The 21,371-nt window shown below is 45.6% G+C and overlaps 2 protein-coding genes, 1 long non-coding RNA gene and 5 other non-coding genes across 10 annotated transcripts; 2 read left to right on the top strand and 6 right to left on the bottom strand.

Annotated features, from left to right (window-relative positions):
- The first annotated feature begins 451 nt into the window (after window positions 1-451).
- Window positions 452-5,387, top strand: IDH3B (isocitrate dehydrogenase (NAD(+)) 3 non-catalytic subunit beta). 3 transcript variants are annotated; one of them, XR_015139310.1, is made up of 13 exons: window positions 452-504; window positions 624-704; window positions 830-928; window positions 1,022-1,142; window positions 2,931-2,991; window positions 3,068-3,200; window positions 3,305-3,438; window positions 3,531-3,633; window positions 3,714-3,860; window positions 4,102-4,196; window positions 4,303-4,363; window positions 4,963-5,160; window positions 5,256-5,387. XR_015139310.1 is itself a non-coding variant. In XM_086333113.1 (12 exons), exons 1-12 carry the CDS (start codon window positions 469-471, stop codon window positions 5,334-5,336), a joined length of 1,152 nt encoding a protein of 383 aa, XP_086189239.1. In that variant the 5' UTR covers window positions 452-468; the 3' UTR covers window positions 5,337-5,387. The 3 variants fall into 3 exon arrangements, 2 of the variants coding, with proteins under 2 accessions (XP_086189239.1, XP_086189237.1); XM_086333113.1 differs by lacking the exon at window positions 4,963-5,160; XM_086333111.1 differs by having other exon boundaries at window positions 4,963-5,387.
- NOP56 (NOP56 ribonucleoprotein) lies at window positions 5,386-10,612 on the bottom strand. The gene is made up of 12 exons (XM_086333110.1): window positions 10,582-10,612; window positions 10,338-10,427; window positions 9,859-9,973; window positions 9,090-9,251; window positions 8,746-8,944; window positions 8,218-8,405; window positions 7,985-8,136; window positions 7,697-7,797; window positions 7,181-7,329; window positions 6,839-6,960; window positions 6,518-6,652; window positions 5,386-5,846 (listed from the first exon to the last, which is right to left on the bottom strand). The coding sequence occupies exons 1-12, from the start codon at window positions 10,582-10,584 to the stop codon at window positions 5,472-5,474; spliced, it is 1,791 nt and encodes a 596-aa protein (XP_086189236.1). The 5' UTR covers window positions 10,585-10,612; the 3' UTR covers window positions 5,386-5,471.
- LOC147360663 (small nucleolar RNA SNORD57) lies at window positions 6,722-6,793 on the bottom strand. The gene has a single exon (XR_015140065.1). It is a non-coding gene; the product is annotated as a small nucleolar RNA SNORD57 (small nucleolar RNA).
- Window positions 7,052-7,122, bottom strand: LOC147360662 (small nucleolar RNA SNORD56). The gene has a single exon (XR_015140068.1). It is a non-coding gene; the product is annotated as a small nucleolar RNA SNORD56 (small nucleolar RNA).
- On the bottom strand, window positions 7,548-7,633 carry LOC147360661 (small nucleolar RNA SNORD86). Its single transcript, XR_015140073.1, has one exon. It is a non-coding gene; the product is annotated as a small nucleolar RNA SNORD86 (small nucleolar RNA).
- Window positions 8,523-8,658, bottom strand: LOC147360660 (small nucleolar RNA SNORA51). Its single transcript, XR_015140079.1, has one exon. It is a non-coding gene; the product is annotated as a small nucleolar RNA SNORA51 (small nucleolar RNA).
- LOC147360659 (small nucleolar RNA SNORD110) lies at window positions 9,403-9,474 on the bottom strand. Its single transcript, XR_015140084.1, has one exon. It is a non-coding gene; the product is annotated as a small nucleolar RNA SNORD110 (small nucleolar RNA).
- A 69-nt stretch (window positions 10,613-10,681) lies between the features above and the next one.
- Window positions 10,682-13,217, top strand: LOC147360657 (uncharacterized). Its single transcript, XR_015139311.1, has 2 exons — window positions 10,682-10,844; window positions 12,965-13,217. It is a non-coding gene; the product is annotated as an uncharacterized LOC147360657 (long non-coding RNA).
- The last annotated feature ends 8,154 nt before the right edge of the window (window positions 13,218-21,371 follow it).

Raw genomic sequence — 21,371 nt, 5'->3', positions numbered from 1 at the left:
CTGAAGAAGCCAGGCACATACACACCATCTCCTATGCATTGTGTGGTGTTCATTAACGTCTTTAGTGTCGGACATACGATTGTTCAGTGAGAATGGATGAAAAGAATAACAAATACGAGGACACAAAAACATTAAGATATATTCTCCAGTATTGTTTTCAACTTGCTATTAAATTTAGGTCACCGTTTGATAGAAATGAAACCTCATATTCGCCTTTAATGTTATTTTCAAGTTTCAACATAAATACGGTGAATGAAAGTAAAGCAATAGACAAAGCAGCTCTCTGCCGCATCAGTGGGTACCGGAAGAGGTGAGCCCAAGAGGATGCCAGCGGAGGAAAACCATCAGGTTAGCTGTTTTGGTTGGAGGAAATAAGGATACCGCCCAACATCCCTGCCGGGCCGGAAACAGGGGCCCTGGGCCGCTCCAGCTTCCGGCGTCACTTCTCCGCGACTTCCTGCGAATGACATGGCTGCCCTCAGCCGTGTCCGCTGGCTGACCCGAGTGAGGCCCGGGACACGCAACGGCAGGCGGGAGGGCGGCGGGTTTGTACCGGGCTCACAGAAGTATTCGGGGCCTGAGGCGCCCAGATCCGACTTAAAAGGCTTGTGTGTCTGTTGCAGGCACTGGTCGCCGCTCCGAATCCCGGAGCATGGAGGAGCCTGTGTACCTCAACCGTGGCGCAAGCCTCCTCGCGGACCCAGGTAAGCGCAGGCCCGGCTCCAGTCTCGCTCAGTCCCCTGACATCTCCTTTCCTGGTCATGCCCTCCACCCCGCCCCAGAACCCCTTTCCTCGCCCCAGCTCTAGCTCTGCTGCCCCTGCTCGCAGGGCGAGGACGTGAGGGTGGAGGGCGCCTTTCCCGTGACTATGCTGCCAGGAGACGGCGTGGGGCCTGAGCTGATGCACGCTGTCAAGGAGGTGTTCAAGGTGAGTGCCCTGGGGCGTGACAGGGACGATTGCTTAAGTTGCAAAGGATTTACTCGATTCTGATCCTGTGATGTTTGGCACCTGTTCTTGAAGGCTGCCTCTGTCCCAGTGGAGTTCCAGGAGCATCACCTGAGCGAGGTGCAGAATATGGCATCTGAGGAGAAGCTGGAGCAGGTGCTGAGTTCCATGAAGGAGAACAAAGTGGCCATCATTGGTATGTGTGCCGAATAAATGCACATTAAGCTTCCCTCAGCACACACTAATACATTAACTCTTCTGAGTTCTCACCACTGATTGGTGACCATTAGTGGGAACCCAGTTGGAAACCCAGGAGCTAAGAGATCATGTGCCTCATGCTCTATGCAAGAAGGCTTTATGAATTTGTAGTCTGTCATGGGGCTACGTCGTGAGTCCTGGTGCTCAGTCCCGTCAGACTCTTTGCTTGGACTGTAGCTCGCCAGGCTCTTCTGTCCATGGAATTTTCCAGGCAAGAATATTGGAATGGGTTGCCATTTCCTTCTCTAGGGAAGTGGTCATCAAGTCTTGTTAATTGTGTCTTCAGAAATGCCATTTCTAGCTGCCTCTTTTCTGTCTTTCCTTCTGCTTTCCTGCAGTAACTGCCTCATTAGACTTTCTGGCTTTCAGTTCTGCCCCTACAGTCCATCCTGTACAGCTCTTCTCTTGGAAAGACCACCATGACTTTGCCAGTCCCAGCCCTAGGGTAGGAAAGTAAGTTCGTTATGAGTTTTTCTGCCTCAGCTTTTCTGCCTTTGTTTATGCAACATGTGTTCTGTTCTTTGGTCACTCCAGGCTGTGTTAGTTTCCAAATAATGTGTATTGTCTTGACTTTTGCTGTTCCTTCTGCCCACAGTATTCTCCTTTTGGTTCCTCCTGTCAGAATCTTCCTTACTCACTGTATTAGTTTCTGAATGCTGCCACACATTACTATAAACTTGGTGGCTTAAAATAATAGAAATTTTATTCTTTCCCAGTTCTGGAGGCCAGAATCCCAAAATTAAGGTGTTGGCAGAGCTTCGCCTAAAGACTTGAGAAGAATCTTCCCTAGCCTCTTCCAGCTTCTCTGGTGGCTCCTGGTAGCTACTGACATTCCTCAGTGTTTCTTGACTTGCAGACGTGTCACTTCAGTCTCTGCCTCTGTCTTGATATGGTTTTCTCCACTCTGTGTCTGTGTATCTGTTTCTCCTTCTTTTCTTGTAAAGGACTTGTTACTGGGTTTAGAACCTACAAGGATCCAGTGTGAATCCATCTCAAGATCCTTTACTTATTATCTCTGCAGACACTGTCTTAACAAATAAAGTCATATTTACAGGTTCTGGGAGTTAAAACATGGACATATCATTTTGGGGATCACTATTTAACCTGGTACACTCACTCAGACTAAGGTCTGGCTGAAGTGCCAGATGTTCTATGATACTTCCTGGTACCACCAGATCCCTCTGTGCATCCCTTTCTTCTCTGCGCTCCTGTGCACGTTGGTAATACCTCTCCCACGGTATTTATCATGTCCTTCCTATGACTTTCTTCCCCCAGTGCATTGTTTGCCCTTGAAGACAGGAGTTTGTGTTGTTTTTTGGTTGGTATTCCTAGTGCCTGACACATGATATGTGTTGGTTGAAAAGATGTCACATATGTAGACACAGAAACATCAAGAAAGGTCACAGATCTAAGTTGTTTCTCAACCTATTTAATCCAGGCCCTTTGAGAACATGAGAAAATTTTTTTCTGTTCTCCTCTTAGGTTATTTTGAAGTTTCAACATATATCTGGTGACTAGAAATGAAACAGTGGATACAATGTTTCTGGTTTTAACTACATTATTCTCCTTTGCCCCTTGCCTCCAAAGGCATTTAAGGGTCACTTATTTGGAAGTGTGAGGTGGGAGTGTGGGTTGCATTATGTCACTGAGGGGACACCACTCCGAGTTTCCTTGAACTTGGCCTGTGCTTGATTCTCCCCCCACAACCTCTACTTTGTTTATGCAGGAAAGATCCACACCCCAATGGAGTATAAAGGGGAGCTAGCCTCCTATGATATGCGGCTGAGGTAGGTGATGGGAGGCTATTGGTGAGGGGGTACTGGGGCACCAGGCACAGTGTTTATGGCTCTGCCCTATCCCCAGGCGGAAGTTGGACTTGTTTGCCAATGTGGTCCATGTGAAGTCACTTCCTGGGTACAAGACTCGACACAACAATCTAGATTTGGTGATTATTCGAGAGCAGACAGAAGGGGAGTACAGTTCTCTGGAACACGAGGTGAGATCCTAGAAACTGTGGGGAGCAGGGGTGAAGAGGGGAGAGAGGCTTAGCTCCTTCTTCCCTTCTTTCCAGTGTCACCCAGCTGCTTCTCTCTTATGCAGAGTGCGAGGGGTGTGATTGAGTGCTTGAAGATTGTCACTCGAACCAAATCACAGCGGATTGCAAAGTTCGCCTTTGACTATGCCACTAAGAAGGGGCGGGGCAAGGTCACGGCTGTCCACAAGGCCAATATCATGTGAGGGACATAACTTTGCATGGGGTAGGGTCCTGGGAAGGTAGCCCCCAGCACTCTCCCAGCTGAATCTGTTCCCTTTGGCCCATGAACAGGAAACTGGGGGATGGGTTGTTCCTGCAGTGCTGTGAGGAAGTTGCTGAACTGTATCCCAAGATCAAGTTTGAGAAAATGATCATAGACAACTGCTGCATGCAGGTAAGGCCCTCCCAGTGTCTCTGTTCTCAGTGAGAAGCAAGGCAAGGAGTTGGATTTATGTCTCTTCTCCATGCCCCCAGCTGGTGCAGAATCCTTACCAGTTTGACGTGCTGGTGATGCCCAATCTCTATGGGAACATTATTGACAATCTGGCTGCTGGCCTGGTTGGGGGAGCTGGTGTGGTCCCTGGTGAGAGCTACAGTGCAGAGTACGCAGTGTTTGAGACGGTGAGTGAGGTCATCTCCTCCCTCAGCCCTCTTGTGTGCCCTTCATCTGACCTCATATCCCCGATAGCTCTCCACCAGTGCATTCCCCTGGCCTGCTCATGACCGTGGCCTGCTCTTGTCCCCCCACCCCTTGCATCTTCTCAGTGTTCCTCGCCTGACCTTTCATGTAATACCCTTTCCTGGCCTCAGATTCTGCAGAATGTCTGCTGCTAGTGACTCTGGCCTGCTCATCTGTCCACAGGGTGCCCGGCATCCATTTGCCCAGGCAGTGGGCAGGAATATAGCCAACCCCACAGCCATGCTGCTGTCAGCTTCCAACATGCTGCGGCATCTCAAGTAGGTCACTGCCAGGCTAGGATGGTGGCTGGGTGGTTTGGGAAGCATGGGTGGGGAAATCAGGAAGATGACGTGGGGGTAATTTAGTTTCTGTCCACATTGGCAGTCTCGAGCATCACTCCAACATGATTGCAGAGGCAGTGAAGAAGGTGATTAAAGTTGGCAAGGTAAGTTTAGAAAGGCTGTGGGGTTTAGGGTCTTGGGCACTAATTTCTGGGAACCTGAGTTGGGGCCTCCTTTCCCTCCAGGTCCCCAGAGCTTCTGCTCTTCCCCCAATCCTGTCAGGGCTGTCTCATTCTCTTGATCATGTTTGCCTCTTAGTTTCCCATCTGCTATTTCCTCTTTCATCCACTGGCAGAACTTGTAGCTTCCTATCTAGCGTGGGGGGAGATGGAGCAGCAGAGGGAGATAGCTGACAGGATGAGGCACCACTTTCTCCACACCTGGAAGCCTATCCTTATCTGCCACCCCTGCAGTTAGGTATCTTCCTTCTGTCTGACTTGCATTTCCCATCTCACTCATGCTGAGCTTAACCTGCTGAGGCTGCAGCAGAGCATGAATCGTGGCTCTGGCCCTCAGAAGACAGGAGCGCACAGGTTTGTGCTTTTCCAAACCTGGCTGCCTCCTTGCATCTCTGCTGCATCGCATCTTGTTTTCCTGGCCTTGTCACCCTCTTTGGATTCCATTTCCATCACATTGCCCTGCCCCTCACCTTCATGGGCTCTCTTCTCTTCTTCACCACGGTTATTGCCGGTGGTGGCTGTAGGTACGGACTCGAGACATGGGCGGCTACAGCACCACAACCGACTTCATCAAGTCTGTCATCGGCCACCTGCACCCCTATGGGGGCTAGAGCCCTTTATTCCCTCCAACCTCACAAGGACCATACACCTCCCTTCAGTACTGTGGACCAGAGAAGAGCCCTATACTTCTAGACCATAATTACCTTCTGGGCAGAGCCTAGGTTGTTGGGAGCTGGCTTCCTTAGGGAACAGTTAGGTGGTGGGGGGTTAGGGATGGGGCCCAGGCCACAGAGATGATAACAATTCTCCCCTACAGGTTCGAACTTCTGACATGGGTGGTTATGCCACCTGCCAAGACTTCACTGAGGCTGTCATTGGTGCCCTGTCCAACCCATAGGTCCCACCCACACCCATGTTAAGATGTCCAATAAAACATGGTATGACTCTTTGTGAATTTGTTTTTATTTTTATTGGGCTCTAGGGAATGGGATGGGGAATACCTGTGTTAAGTTATGCCCCACTAGGGTCCATTCTAACTTTCCTGGGATAGCTTTCGGAGCTTTTTCTTTTTCTTGGAGCCGCTGCTCTTACTGGCAGCAGCCTCTTCAGGTCCGCTGCTGAGTGGCTCCTCCTTGGGAGACAATTTCCGCTTTTTCTTGGGGACCCTCTTGTTTTCTGACTCATCAGGGTCAGTAACTGGTTCCTCTTTGGGAAAAGATTTCTTCCTCTTGGGAAGACTTCCAGTACCAGCTGTCTCTTCAAGATCACTACTAACTAGCTCTTCCTTGGAAAAAGATTTCTTTTTCTTGGGTTTGGAAAAAGACACAGAAGGGTCTTCCATTCCATTCTCCTGAAGAACCTCCTGGGGCTTTTGCTTTTTCTTCTTTTTGGGTCTTTCACTTGTCTCCTGATGGCAGAAAGGGAAAAATGGGCATGAAGTGTCATCCAGCTGTTAAGTACTCAAGGAAGAAAGACTAGTGAAAATGGCATTAAAACTGCTCACTGTTTCTGGGATGATTTTTAATGGAATGGCTCTAGCTTTGGAAATCCATGTCAAAAAAAGGTAGAACACACAAATATCCTTAGGTAATTTACAGAAGAACCTCACCATGCTGGTCACAAAAAAGAATCATGATGCCAAGTTCCAGAGGGGACCCTGAAACACTGGCACTGCTGACACTCCTAGGGAGAATGATTCTACCATAGCAGCACATTGGAGTCCTCCCTGTTCCCCATTCCCAGTATGAGCTGCTATCATCTCTAGATACATCTGAGAATAAGCAGAGCAGTTTGCACTACCCCTGATTAAGAACTTCTGGAAGGCAGCAGAGGCAGAACACACTTGCCCAGGGAATGAACAGGTGTTGCTACAAACCAGCTCTCTGGGCTCTTGAATGAGTTCTCTCAGCACCTATCTCCTTCCTATAGAATCAAGAGGTAGACTTCAAGACTTCAATTCAATCCATAAGCATGTACTCTAGACCCTGACTTGAGATGCTATATTTTCTGTTCTGCTGTTTTCTGTCCTACAACCTAAGATCTTTACCTAGGGCTGAGGGCTGACAGTTTACTACTGACCTCACACTCCTCCGGGGCACTGCTATTTTCTGAAGAAGCCAGGGCAATCGCAGCCAGCCTTTTCTTTTCCTTCTTCAAGCGTTTCTTCTCCTGTTTCTCGAGCTTCCTAGTAATCTCAGCAGCCGCTTCCTCTGCCTGGCCAAAGAAAGATGCTGAAAATGCTTGAAGACTTCTGGTTCCCTAGGTCTCTCTCATGGTTTTGTTGGATCAGGCTCATTAAATCAGTTTTTTTGCCTCCACACTACATGGTCAGGGTAAGACAGTTCATCACCTCCAACAGCCAGCTCTTATTCTACCCCACCTGACCTGACCCAAACTGACCTGAACCATTGCCTCCTTCATGACATCCAGATTCTTTCGGGGAATCTCTCCAGTCTCATAGAAGGACAGCCGCTCCTCAACTTGTTCTCGAAGCTTCTCCCCAAAAACACTGGTGGGCACCTCTGGATGTGTTTATATAAGTAAATAAAGCACATCAGCCCCCAGAAGGACAAACTACTAGTTCAACCTCCAGTATTCCATCTACCCTCAGCTTTACTCAGACCCAAAGTATCAACACTCACTAGGTGAACTGCTGTTGACGAAAAATACTGCCATCATTGTAGAAGCTGCTAGGGTAGTCAGCCTCCCCACCCTCCCAACTGCCCACTCCCCCACCCATACCAGAGAAGCAATCGATTCGTGAGGCAATACTGCATTTGTTTGCCAGGTATCGGGAGATGCGACCTTTGTTCTTGGCAGCTGCTCGGCCAATGAAGGTAGAGTGGAAAATGAGTCCGTATTTTGGGGTGTTACCCCTTGTCTTCAAGGCTCTGGGAGAAGAATATTCAGCGGAGACTTTTAAGATCAGAAACTTCAACGGTGTTAGCTAAGGCAGTGCCTCCCTTCCCTTTCCCCGCAGTTTCCAGAGTGAGCCTCAGGCCAGGTTGGGTTGCTACCCCACCTCATGCCAACCCACCGCTCCCAGAGGCAGAGGGAAGGCATCCAATGTCGCTGACCTGGAAACTTGGTCCCTTTGCTGGGCCCAGGGAATCACTCAGACACCAGGACTGGCCATCACCCCCATAGCAGAGGCCTGTATAGGTCAGGGAGCCCTGGTCAACCATCACTGTGATCCCCAAACAAGCAAGTGGGCACCAGAAGTGGCACCTGAGTGTGAGCAGGTGCCCTCACTGGTACCTGAACAGGGCCTTTTCAGCCCCAAGGATCTGCACTGTGGATGCTGGATACTTGGCCAGATTGGTGAGACTGCCAGCGTGAGCAATGAGACGTGCACCTACCTAGAGAAAGAGTCAAGGAGTCAATGAAGCTGGAATTGCCAACGTACCAATTGTATAACTTGCTTCAACCTCCTTCCCCATCAAGTTCAACTGGGGAAGATATGATAGGTCACGAAATACAACAACAATATGACGAATATACATGGTAATCCCATAATCCCCCATCTTTTGGTTTCCCATGACGCACCGCTTCCCCAATCAGGGCAGACAGGCTGGGGGCTACTTGGCTCATCTTGGATCGCAAGTAAGTGTGTAGACTTTGGCGGTACTCTGACAAAGACACCACACGACTGGAGAAGCTCTCGATGTTTATCAAGTCAATGGCTGATATGTCCATGCCTAAAGAATGTCAAGTGTGAATGCAGAAGCCCAATATTTAGAGCCCCATACCTTATTTTCACTGCTAGGCTCTGTACTGACCCATGGAAGACCGTGAGGCATCCAGAATAGCCTTAGCCTTGGCTGCATCCATTGTCAGCTCCTCCAGCTTCTCCAACTTTTCTTCATTAAGCTCCTTCCGGTTTCCAATGAACTGAGCAAGGCGGCAGTACGTAGCATTGTCATTGATGATCTTTACCAGCTCAGGAAAGTGATACCCATACCACTCCCTGCAAAGAACCACAATCACTCCCTGGCCCAGCTGCCATGCCTCAAAGCTACACTCAGCCCTCTCCATATCTACTTTATGCCTGGAGGAAATGGGAACAAATCAGATCCAAAAACCTCCATGTCTCCCCATTCACAATGCAGACCAGGTAAAGGGCCTGCCTGGGCTGAGGTGTATATGGGGTGGGTTTACTCTGCCTCCTCTTTCTATACAGTCAGTGTAAGAACACAGCCTGTGGTAAGCATCAGGAGGCCCAGCTCTACCAGTCCTGATTTTAGGATTCAAAATTAGCTAACCCACAGACCCAAGACCTTGTTTCTCAGGTTACCCCTGCACTTTACCTGACACGCATGGAGAAGGTATTGATATCCTTGTCCAGCTGGTCCAGGAGGCTAATAGACTGGATAATCATGTTGTCCACTCGGTTCACATTAAACTTAACTTTCGCACGAGAATAGCTGTGTCCCAGCCCCAGTTGGGCTTTACAAGCAGACAAATCGGTCAGACCTTTCACCAGGTTGTGGAAGTGCAGACGAACTCCTAGAAGAGGGTGAGACTGTGAGTAAGGAAAGGCTCTGAGCTAGTTCCTGCACACACAGGCACCAGACAAGCAGGAGGGCTTCTAAAAAGCAACCTGCTAGGTTTCCAGAACCACCCCCACCCCCAGATTTCAAAACTGTCTCACCTCGAAGGATCTCGGCTATGACACCTCCAGTCTGGCAGTTGTACCCTAACTCCTCTTGTATAGCCGCACCTATCTTGGGGTCCCCAACTCCCAGAAGTACTTTCTTCTTTTTGGGTGGCAGGTGAGTCTCCAAGAGCAGGCGGAGGTCCTCATGAACAACACCTCAAGGCAAAGAACAGAGCTCCCACTAACATGCTGAAGGATGTTTAAATCGTAAAAAAGCAACTACTGATTAGTGAGACTGATCTTACATTGGTCTTGCAGAGCATGCTAAGATGGCCTGTGCCTACAGACCTCCTCTTACTCAGAGGCTTTGCTCAGAGACATGGAGACATCAGTGATTAAACTCACTCAGGGGATTGACAGACTCAAGTCATCACTGCAAAGCCAGCATCAACCATAGGAGAACAGAACTCAGGCCCAATAACGTAAATGTAAAATATATTACTGAAAGCTTGAAACACACCCTGGAGCACAATGGATGTATTTAGTACCAGATCTGCCTTCTGGGACTAAAACTCTTTCTCCAGGCTTTTGGCATCAAAATTGCCCTTTGCAATCAACTGAACAAACTAGCAGAGAACCACATTTGATTGGATCTACCATTATACCAGCCCCTCAACCCCAGCCTGATTTCACTTAAAAATCATTTATTACTACAGTGCCCACAAGAAATAAAGCCTACATCCTAGGTTGTTAAAGGGTTAACAGTAGCAAGAACTACATCTCGGCTCATCTCCCTACAATATTTAGTGGCCAACTCACTCACCTTCAGACACAGCGTTGGCATTTTCCAAGGCAACTTGGGACGAGGAAAAGGGACAAAAGGCCACAAGACGAACGATGTTGTGGAATTTGCCCAGGTTCAGCACGCACTCCTCCACCTGGGGGGAGAAAGATGAGTGATTTTCTTCCCTTCCTCTTGCCTCTAGGGCGCAGTAAAGCAGCAGCAGCTCTAGGACCTGAACGCACTTTTAGGACCAACCGAACACTAAACATGGACAGATCATGGGTCCTAAATCCAGGTTCCGCTTAATCGGTACGGGGTGGAGTCTGGGAAGCTTACTTTTTAATGCTTCTAACGCAATTCTAATCACGAATGCAGGTAAAGACCCCCTGCTTTGGAACTGTCGGGCCCAGCGCACCTCCCAACGCGCGGCGGGCCACGTGGGAGCGCGCGGTGCATGCTGGGGCACGCGCGGCCCGAGGGGCTGCGGAGCCTCCGGCTAGCCCACCATGTCCACCCACCTGCGGCAGCAGAAGGCTGATCTCCTCCACCTCCTTCAGCGCCAGAAGCGCGTAGCCGACCGCGTGCTCGAAAAGCACGTGCAGCAGCACCTGAAAAGGGAGCCGGAACGCCAGAGTAAGCGCCTATCTCACGTTTGCCTAGCCCCGTCCCCGGGGAAGGCCCTGGTCCCGGCCCACGCTCCAGCCCAAACCCAGGCCTAAACCACGGCCTCCACCTGGCCCGCAACCTACAACCACTCCTCACCATGGCGCTCGCTCCTGGTCCGGCTCGCACTGCGGCGAGCGCGCTGTGGCGCGCGGAACCGGGCTCCGGAGGCCACGCCCCCGCCTCGTCTGCCAATCAGGGGCCGGGGACGGTACCTTCTGTCGGGAGGGGTCGGCCGGGGTGGTACGGCCCGCAGGCGGGAATGGGGCGCGAGCGCCGGCAAGTCTTCCTTTTCCGATCTGTGCTGCGGCGTGGTTGCTTGGTACGCGCCGGCGGGAACGGGCCCTGCAGGCTGCAAAACGGTTTGGAAAGGCGCTTTTCTGGCTAACTGTCCATTCACTCTTGTTTTCATCCTGTAAATTACAGGCAGCAGAGCTTGGTGGGATCCGGGCTGGAGGCCCCCGCACTTTTCGCGGCGACACTTCAGAGCAAAAACTGTTGCGGAGCCCAGTCTCCGCAGCGTTAGGCATCTCAGGACCTAGGCCCGCCCCCGCCCCCAGGATACCAGGATCCCCTGCTTCCCCACCCAGCAATAGGGGTCTACCTCTCCTGGGCCAGGGTTCTGCGCGGGCTTTCCTCATCACTGGGGCGGAAGCTGGGCCTGGGGCGCGCTGGCGCGGACTTTGAAGTCGTGATTCCCATTGCCTGACTTCGTGCTTTTCAGTTATATTTTATTTTTAAAAATAAGGGCTTCAGGCGCTGAAGTAGGAAAGAAAGATGATCCTATCTTTTTTCGGTTCGGTTTATTGTTCCCTGCTTCGGCAGAACCTTTCTTTTGCGGGGCCACGTGTCACTCGCCCTGGGGCACTTCCCAACTTCTTAGTACCCCGTTAGTTCCGGAGCTGCTGTCGTGTCCTCTGGGCAGCTTTAAGGCACTCAGGAGACTGTTTCAAAATTATTGATAGTTTTGTTTAATAATGTCTGAGTTACAAGTCCAAAACCTGGTTACCCCAAAATGGTATATATATGTTGGTAAATTTAAAAATAAATCATCTTAAGGGGATTTTTACAACTTAAATTCCCACAACTAGCGTGCATTTATAAATTCAAGGTATTTTCTTAAGCCGGTTCAGTTATTTGACAAGATTCGAGTATTGAGCTCTTAAAATCTGGATTAAATTTAATAGATTAAATTTTAATCATAAATCTTAAAATCTCATAGTCTTAATATTGCTTACAAATGTGCTTACATTTTGTTGCCTGTATCCACTTAGAATCATGAGTTCAGACTCCATCTCATGTTTTTAAAATGGAATTGGATTAGTTACTCCATCTCATGTTTTAAAATGGAATTGCAAAATTAATCTGTTACATGAGAATGTTAACGCATTATAAATGCCAAATTAAATAGAAGTTTCTAAAATGTACTGGAAAATACTACTGCTATGACTGATTTACTTGATTTACTTGATTACTTCTATACTTAATCCTAAATATTCCTGGGGTTACAGGTGCTTGTCTGCTAAAGTAGGGAATTTCAGAGGAGAGGTTGGAATCCATTAATCGGTTTGCAGAATTAATTTAGACATTCTTGGCCAGCATTAAAAAAGTAGGATAAAAAATAAGGAAATAATAGTCCATCACATAGAGTAAGGAGTATTGATTTGTTAAAATTTTTGTTTTAAACATGTATATATACATATGTGTAAATATACATATATACATGTATATACAAATATATACATATATATACACCATATATATGTTATGTATATGCACATTTCTGTGGATTATGTACTAAAAGCCTGAGAGTCACTGAGTTGAAAGTTTACCTCATGGCTTTAGATAGATTTGAGTCCTCTGGTTATAAAGGAACTGTGTTAAAGCAGTTTGCTAACTTAGAGGGGTAGCTGAAGAAAAGTGCACTTCAACTGTACTGCTAAGTCACTTCAGTCGTGTCCGACTCTGTGCAACCCCATAGACGGCAGCCCAACAGGCTCCTCTGTCCCTGGGATTCTCCAGGCAAGAACACTGGATTGGGTTGCCATTTCCTTCTCCAATGCATGAAAGTGAAAAGTGAAAGTGAAGTCGCTCAGTTGTGTCCAACTCTTAGTGACCCCATGGACTGTAGCCAACCAGGCTCCTCTGTCCATGGGATTTTCCAGGCAAGAGTATTGGAGTAGGGTGCCATTGCCTTCTGCGAACACTCCTTTATCTCCCTCTCTTTGCTAAATTATCTCCCCTTGTGCTTCATAATCCTGACCTCCATGGGCATCTTTGCAGTATGTGATGTCAAAGAGGATATCTCCTTTGCCTTTGAGCTGTTTGTTAAATTCACTGAATTTGGGGATAATTTTTTAAGTAGCAGTAAATATGAATCAGAGTCAGCAAACCTGGGTTCAGATCTGAGCTCTGCTGCTTACAACATGACCTTAAGTTAATCACCCAACTTTCCTAAGCTTGCTTTCTTTTTTTTTTTCAGAATGAAGATGGAGGATTCATTCATCCCTCAACATACATTTTACTGAACATAGGCCAGGTGTGACACAGGTGTGGTACCTGGCATGTAGTAGGAACTCAATGAATATTGGTGGGCTTTTTTTTAAAATCTCTTTTATCAGTGAATAGTGATAATTTTTTATCACATTATTTCATTTTACCTATTCTCAGTTGAGTCCCAGTTCTCCCATCACTTCTCATAGAATCTATTAAAACCCCAATCTTTATAAACCCAACTACTCTGATTCATTTCTAACATTAACTTACACACATAGACAGAGCACTTCTAAAACTAAGTTTAGTTTCACATGGTAAAACAGTTACGCATTCTGTTTTTCAACTTCCAGTGGCAGTAGATAGATGGTTTACTGGTTAAATGTTGTTGAAACCTGAAAATATGTTCAATATATATATAAACCTGCCAGTTTATATACTGAACATATTTTATATACTGAACATATATACTGCTCCTCCATCCATGGGATTTTCCAGGCAAAAGTACTGGAGTGGGTTGCCATTTCCTTCTCCAGAGGATCTTCCCAACCCAGGGATCAAACCCAGGTCTCCTGCATTGTAAGCAGATGCTTCACCGTCTGAGCCACCACGGAAGATAGCTAACCTGCCAGTTATTGGTATCTCGGTTGTTTTTTTATTTAAATAGGGTTGCTAAGAATCTTTCAGGTTTCCTCTGTCTTCTTCAGGTCTTTTCAAAATGGCAGTGGGATTTGTGGGAGCACTCTCATACCCTAGTTGCAGGGGAAGAGGGGGGATTTCTCAGTTCTCTGTGCTTAGGATCTGGTGCTGTGTCTTGGGACACCATCAATCCCTGCTATAAAATGGCTGCTTTGGACTGGTCCCTGGACCTGTATACTTTTATCCTCTGAGCCACACTGATCTTAGCCAGATACTTGAAATCTCTGAGCTGTATCTTCTTATGTCAGGCCTCTATTGGTGGAAATACTCCTCACTAAGGCATGTGTGGTCTTTGGGGTCACCTGTCTGCCGTGTATAGGCTGGGAGGACCACGCTTATCACCAGAGGAACTTTTATCCTAACCCTTTGCTCATGAAGGACATCCCTGGTGTCTCAGACAGTAAAGAATCTACCTGCAATGCAAGAGATCTGGGTTTGATCCCTGGGTTGGGAAGATCCCCTGGAGAAGGGAATGGCCACCCACTCCTCATGAATGCTCTGTAAGCTTTCCTCTGCTGCACTGACCATTGCATCAGGTTGAGTGTGGGACCGATAGAGCAGGGGTCAGCAAACCATGACCCTGGGGACCAAATCTGGCCTGTGGCTTATTTTTGTAGGACCTCAGAGCTAAGAATGATTTTCGCATTTTTAAAGGGTTTTAAGTTTTTGGGGAGTGTGTGCAGAGGCTATATATGTGGCCCACAAAGTCTCAAATATTTATTATCTGACAATTTATGCAAAAGGATTGCTAGTCCCTATTCTGAGATCAGACGAGATTGGGTGTTTTCAGGGTCGTATGGCTGTCCCTGTTCTTGGAGGTAGGCAGTTTCATCTGTGCCATGTTTGGGGAGCATGGCAGAAGTGAACAGATAATGGTATTTGTAGAAATGAAAAACTTGTTGAAATTTAAAAGAAATGCATTGACTCGTTAGCAAATAGGCATGGCTTACGAGAGTATTAGTGAACTGGAAGATCTAACCAAATAATTTATTGAGAATGCAACAAGGTTAGGAGATGTCTAGCCTAGAAAGCAGGAAGGATATTAGTGAGGGTTCTCTACAGAGAAACAGAAGCAATAGGGTATAGCTATAGATTTTCCTGTGGTCATGTATGGATGTGAGAGTTGGACTGTGAAGAAAACTGAGCGCCGAGGAATTGATGCTTTTGAACTGTGGTGTTGGAGAAGACTCTTAAGAGTCCCTTGGACTGCAAGAAGATCTAACCTGTCCATTCTGAAGGAGATCAGCCCTGGGATTTCTTTGGAGGGAATGATGCTGAAGCTGAAACTCCAGTACTTTGGCCACCTCATGCGAAGAGTTGACTCATTGGAAAAGACTCTGATGCTGGGAGGGATTGGGGACAGGAGGAGAAGGGGACGACAGAGGATGAGATGGCTGGATGGCATCACCGACTCGATGGACGTGAGTCTGAGTGAACTCCTGGAGTTGGTGATGGACAGAGAGGCCTGGCATGCTGCGATTCATGGGGTTGCAAAGAGTCGGACACGACTGAGCGACTGAACTGAACTGATAGATACGATGAATGGGGCTTCCCTGGTGGCTCAGAATGGAGTAAAGAATTTGCCTGCAGTGCAGGAAACAGCCGGTTTGATCCCTGGAGAATCAAAGGATCGGGAAGATCCCCTGGAGGAGGGCATGGCAACCCACTCCAGTATTCTTGCCTGGATAATCCCCTGGGCATAGGAGCCTGGCTGGCTACTGTCTATAGGGTCACAAAGAGTCAGATGTGACTGAAGCGACTTAGCATGCACGCACATAGATATAGATAAGAGGAAATTTATTATAGGAAATGGCTCACATGTTTGTGGAAGCCAGGAAGTTCCTGTCTGCCATCTGTGGGCAGGACAACCAGGGAAACTGATGATTTTAATTCAATTTGAACCCAAAGGCCTGAGAATGGGGTTGAGGGCAGCTGATGTAGGCCCAAGACTGATACTGAAAGCCTGAGAACCCAGAGTGTCCGAGGGACAGGAGGAAATGGATGTCTCAGCTCAAGCAGAGATAGAACTAGTTTGCCCTTCACCTTTTTGTTCTATTCTTGTTCTCAGTGAATTGGTTGATGACCATCCATGTTTGGGAGGGCCATCTGCTCTACTCAGTTTACCAACTGATGCTAATCTCTTCCAGGAACACCCTCACAAACACAACTAGAAACAGTGTTTTACCAGCTATCTGGGGGTCCCTTAGTCTAGCTGAGTTGACAACGTAAAATTAACCATCATCAGGAGGAACAATATTTGAAGAGCTGGTGGACGCAGTTTCCCCAGAACTGATGAAAAACATTGAGCCAAAGGTACGGGAATGCATCTCAAACAGGATAAAAAGAAGTCCAGGCTTGTACCCTTGTAATAAACCAGCAAAACACCAAGAACAAAGAGACGATCTTGAAAGCATATTTTAAATAATTCAAATTTATAATGGTCACAAATTGTTTGGGATTTCTACTTGTACCATTTTTGTTAGTTTTCTGGGAATTTGTTCATTTCATATATTTTGTTACTCAGTCGTGTCTGACTCTTCATGACTCCATTGACTCCAGCACACCAGGCTTCCCTGTCTTTTACTATCTCCCGAGTTTGCTCAAACTTGTCCACTGAGTTGGTGATGCCATCCATTTCATCCTCTGTCGTCCCCTTCTGCCTTGAGTCTTTCCCAGCATCGGGGTCTTTTCCAGTGAGTCGGCTCTTCACATTAGGTGGGTAAAGTATCGGAGCTTAAGTTTCAGCATCAGTCCTTCCAATGAATATTCAGGATTGACTGGTTTGATCTCCTTGCTGTCCAAGGGACTTTCAAAAGTCTTCTCTGACACCACAGTTCAAAATCAATTCTTCAGCACTCAGCCTTTTTTATGGTCCAACTCACATCCATACATGACTACTGGAAAAACCATAGATTTGAATATATGGACCTTTGTAGGCAAAGTAATGCCTCTGCTTTTTAGTATGCTGTCTAGGTTGGTCATAGCTTTAATTTCAGTGAGCAAGCCTCTTAATTTCATAGCTATAGTCACCATCTACAGTGATTTTGGAGCCCAAGAAAAATAAAGCATTTCATCTGTGCTTTCACATTTTTTAGTATAGATAGATTTTTTTTTTATGTTTTGTGTAGCATATATAGCTGTGATCTTTTTTATCCTTAATATTTACTTTTACCTTATTTTCATCATTCTCAGAAATATGTTAATTTTATTTTCCTTTTCAAACATTGAACTTTAGATTTTGTTGATTCTATTGTATTTTTTTTTACTTTTATTCTTATATTATCCTTTCTTCTACTTGATGGCTTTATTTTGCTGTGTTTTGTTTCTTAATATGGAAGTTGGTTCTTTGGTTTAAAATATTCTCCTTCAATAAGCATTTCTCTGTAGACACTTCTTTAGCTGTATTCACTAATTTGGCATGCAATACTTTCATTATAATTCAAATCAAATTTATTCTAGTTTCCATTATGATTGCTTCAAGGACCCACATGTTGTTTAGATGGGTATTAAAGGGTGAAGTCCTCCTTGCTTTCCATTGCTGCTTTCTAAACATCATTTCCTCTTTCTCTGAGAAAACCCCCAGCCACCCATTACTGCCTGGTAGCATTCGATTTCGTACTGGGAAGGAGTGTACTTTTTGGATGAGGAGGCAAGATACTATTGATCAAAACAGTTTTGGGGTGCTACAGGCTGTTGTACTTCCTCATCTCAGATTTACTATCCTGATTGTATTGTTCCAGCTTCTGTCAGTATCCACCTAGTTCTTTAAGTGCTGGTGTGGCCCTGACAGCTGGCATCATTTTATGTGTTCACGTGAGGCCCAGGGATTCATTTGTAGTCTGCAGATACCTCACAGACAGGAAGCTTGAACTGGTGGGGGTGGTGGGAGGGTGCATGGAGAAATGAGCCTAAAGCTGCATCTGTTCATCTTCTCAGAACCCTAACTAAGTCATGTAATTCAACTGGTCTTTTTGGGGCCCCTAAGAACAGCTAAGTTTTGAGCTAGTGGGCATCTTGAAGACTATGTGATCTAACATCTTTTGTGGATGAGGCATCAGCTGTAATGAATTTCAAGAAGCTACAGAATCAGTTTTTCCATTCCTTAGAAGAAAAAAAATGGTTTTTATGTGCCTACTGTATGCCAAATATCTTTGTAGATGCTGGGGGTACAGTGGTATACAAAGTCAAGTCCCTGCCACCGTGGAGTTTACATCCTAGGAGACAGGGAATCAAGTAAGTATGTAGCACATACTTGGTACCATAGACGTTGGTACATGTTAAGGAGGGTTGCATCGAGTCCCTCAGTGGAGGGGCAGCATTTCGAGCAGAGATGTGGAAGGATGATGAAAGCAGTGATAGTGCTAACCCATGGCCTCTTCATTCAGAGACTTCACTAGATGTGGCAGTGTGGGAGGCTGACCAGGGTTCCTGAGGAAGATTTCAGGGGCAGGAAGTTAGGTGTTCACAGAAGGATGTGTAGGTCGTTTAGAGATGGAGGGTGGAAAGAGAGTTGAAAGCCAATCCAGAGAGAAGAAACTCCTGGAGGTGTAAAAGATTCATCCTGCTCGGTAGTTAGATGAAAGACTGAAGGATCTAACATGAAAGATCTAGAATGCATGAAGCCTCGAATGAAGGCCAGGGTGAGGGGCTTGGGCCTGATGACTCTTACTCTCCATAAGGCAGTGTTAGCAGATTAGTTTGGAGGTGATGTGCAAAACATTTCCCACCAAGTTCCAGCTGAGAAAATGGCAGCAGGTCTGAAGGAGGCTACTGGCTTGCCAGGTGTACTCCAGGCTCAGCTTTGAAAAGCCATGTGGGCCTTTCTTGTCTCTGTTCACCCATTGGGAAGGATAATACACTGCAGCATCTCTTCTTCTTTTATTTAGCCTGGTGTGTAAAATATGGCTCACTGTGTCATTTTGGTGTAATTAAGCCAGAGGTTTTACTCTGAGCAGTGTTAATGGGGACTTAGGGAAATTAATGTGCTATTTAAGTTCTAAGGACTAGGCAGAGCTTCAGGAAAGGAAATTGCATGAAACAACCACAGGATGGCAGCACTTAACACTCATTTCCTGAATTTTTCACATCAAATTTCAAAGGCGTCTGGCAATTCCTAGGCCAAATAAACCCTGCAACATTCTTTGGTAATGCTTTATACATATTTGCAGCATTTCTTTACAGAGACACATAGGAATGGGAAGCCTTCTAGAAAGATCATTTAGGAATACTGGGTAAAAGTTTTAAAAAGTCAATGCTGTTTGTGTTCATGACCTGAGCCTGAGGATGTTTGATCTTACCCAGGCCTATGATGATATCTGTTGCTTATTGAGCACTTAATCTGATGCTTGGCACTTAGTCTTATATGTGTCAGCTTGTTGAATCTTCACAACAGAATCTGGAGGTCCCCGTGCACCTGTCCTTAGGTTGCTGCTGCTGTGTCGCTTCAGTCGTGTCCGACTCTGTGCGACCCCATAGATGGCAGCCCACCAGGCTCCTCCATCCATGGGATTTTCCAGGCAAGAGTACTGGAGTGGGTTGCCATTGCTTTTTCCGGTCCTTAGGTTAATTCCTGATATATTTTGACTTATTTCTAGTATCATATATGCTTTGTATTTGTGCTGTTTTTTGTTTCTTTGTCCCCCGTCCTTTTTCTTAGAGGCACTAGTAACCTAAGATCACTTTAATTTTTTAGTAACTAATGTATTTTTTCTTTTTTATTGAGGTGTAGTTGATTTACAGTGTTGTGTTATTTTCAGGTATATAGCAAAGTGACTCATGTATATATATATTTCAGATTCTTTTCCATTAGAGTTTATTAGAAGATGTTGAATGTAGTCTCCTGTGCTATACAGTAGATTCTTATTTATAGCACTGTGTATCTGAGGCTCCAATACTTTGGCCACCTGATGTGAAGAGCCGACTCATTGGGAAAGACCCTGATGCTGGGAAAGATTGAGGGCAGGAGGAGAAGGGGATGACAGAGAATGAGATGGTTAGATGGCATCACTGATTCAATAGACATGAATCTGCGCAAACTCCTAGAGATAGTGAAGGACAAGAGAAGCCTGGCGTGCTGCAGCCCATGGGGTTGCAAAGAATCAGACATGACTTAGCAACTGAACAACAACTTATCTGTTAATTGCAAACTTCTAATTTATCCCCCCTTCTCCTTTGGTAATTATAAATTTGTTTTCTATGTGAGTCTTGTTTCATAGAGAGGTTTATCTGCATAATAATTTTTTAGATTTCACATATAAATGATATAATAATATGATACTTGTCTTTCTCTGTCTTAGTGTGATAATTTCTAGGTCCATCCATGTTACTGCAAATGGCATTATTTCATTTTTTATGGCTGAGTAATATTCCATTATATAGATAGATAGATGTGTGTGTGTGTACTGGCTCCTTGTATTGGGAGCATGGAGTCTTAGCTATTGGACTACCAGATAAATCCCTACCATATCTTTATCCATTTATCTGTTGATAGACCTTTAGGTTGCTTCTGTGTCTTGACTGTTGAAAATAGTGCTGCTATGAACAGTGAGGTTCATGTACCTTTTGGAATTAGAGTTTTTGTCTTTTCTGAATATATGCCAGGAGTGGGATTGCTTGATCATATGGTAACTCTCTAGTTTTTAAAGGAACCTCTCCATAGTGGCTGCACCAGTTTGTATTCCCAAAAATATTTCAGGAGGGTTCCTTTTTGTCTATACTCTTTCCATCATTTATTATTTGTAGACTTTGATAATGGTCATTCTGGCAAGTGTGAGGTGATACCTCATTGTAATTTTGATTTGCATTTTTGTAATAATTAGTGATGTTGAACATCTTTTCATGTGCCTGTTGGTCATCTGTATGTCATTTTTGGAGAAATGTCTATTTAGGTCTTCTGCCCATTTTTTGGTTAAATAGTTTTTTTTTTCTTTTTTTCTTGATATTGAGCTGTATGCACTGTTTTGGTATTTTGGAAATTAATCTGTTGCTGACTGCATTGTTTGCAAACATTTTCTCCCATTCTGTAGGTTATCTTTTCATTTTGTTTATGATTTCCCCTGTTATGCAAAAGCTTTTAAGCTTACTTAGGTCCCATTTGCATATTTCTGCTTTTGTTTGCATATCTCTAGGAGATGAACCCAAAAAACTATTCCTGTGATTTATGTTAAAGAGTGTTTTGCCTATGTTTTCCTTTAGGGGTTTTATAGTATCTGGTCTTACATTTAGGTCTTTAATCTATTTTGAGTTTATTTTTGTATGTGGTGTTAGAGAATGTTCTAGTTTCATTCTTTTACATACAGTGGTCCAGTTTTCCCAGCACCATTTCTTGAAGAGGCAGTCTTTTCTCCGCTGTGTATTCTTGCCGTCTTTGTCACGATTAATTGGCCGTAAGAGCAGGGGTTGCTTCTGGACTGTGTCCTGTTCCACTGGCGTGTGTGTCCGTTTTTGCGCCAGTACTGTACTGCTTTGATTATTGTAGCTTTGGAGTTTATTTTGGATTCAGATTCTTCCACCCCTGTTCTTCTTCAAGATTGTTTTGGCTAGTCAGGGTCTTTTTGTTTTTTTCCATGCAAGTTAAATTTTGGTTTTGTTCCAGTTCTGTGAAAAATGCCTCTGGTAATTTGATAGAAACTGCACTGAACCTGTAGATTGTCTTGGGTAATATGGTCATTTTAACAATATTGATCCTTCCAATCCAA

Source organism: Bos grunniens, chromosome 13 (genome assembly GCF_055505025.1).
Source record: "Bos grunniens cultivar Pamir isolate PY7600 chromosome 13, Bosgru_T2T1.0, whole genome shotgun sequence".
Classification (NCBI taxonomy): Eukaryota; Metazoa; Chordata; class Mammalia; order Artiodactyla; family Bovidae; genus Bos; species Bos grunniens.
Note: the sequence above shows the minus strand (reverse complement) of the source record. Positions and strands in the feature narration are given on the sequence as shown.

Coding starts and splice junctions, on each gene's coding strand:
- IDH3B (XM_086333111.1), top strand. CDS start 469: ATGGCTGCCCTCAGCCGTGTCCGCTGGCTGACCCGA. Junction 705..829: donor AAGCCTCCTCGCGGACCCAG/GTAAGCGCAGGC, acceptor CCCTGCTCGCAG/GGCGAGGACGTGAGGGTGGA. Junction 4,364..4,962: donor AGGTGATTAAAGTTGGCAAG/GTAAGTTTAGAA, acceptor TGGTGGCTGTAG/GTACGGACTCGAGACATGGG.
- NOP56 (XM_086333110.1), bottom strand. Junction 8,945..9,089: donor CATAGCCGAGATCCTTCGAG/GTGAGACAGTTT, acceptor ACCCTCTTCTAG/GAGTTCGTCTGCACTTCCAC. Junction 8,137..8,217: donor TGCCTCACGGTCTTCCATGG/GTCAGTACAGAG, acceptor GACATTCTTTAG/GCATGGACATATCAGCCATT.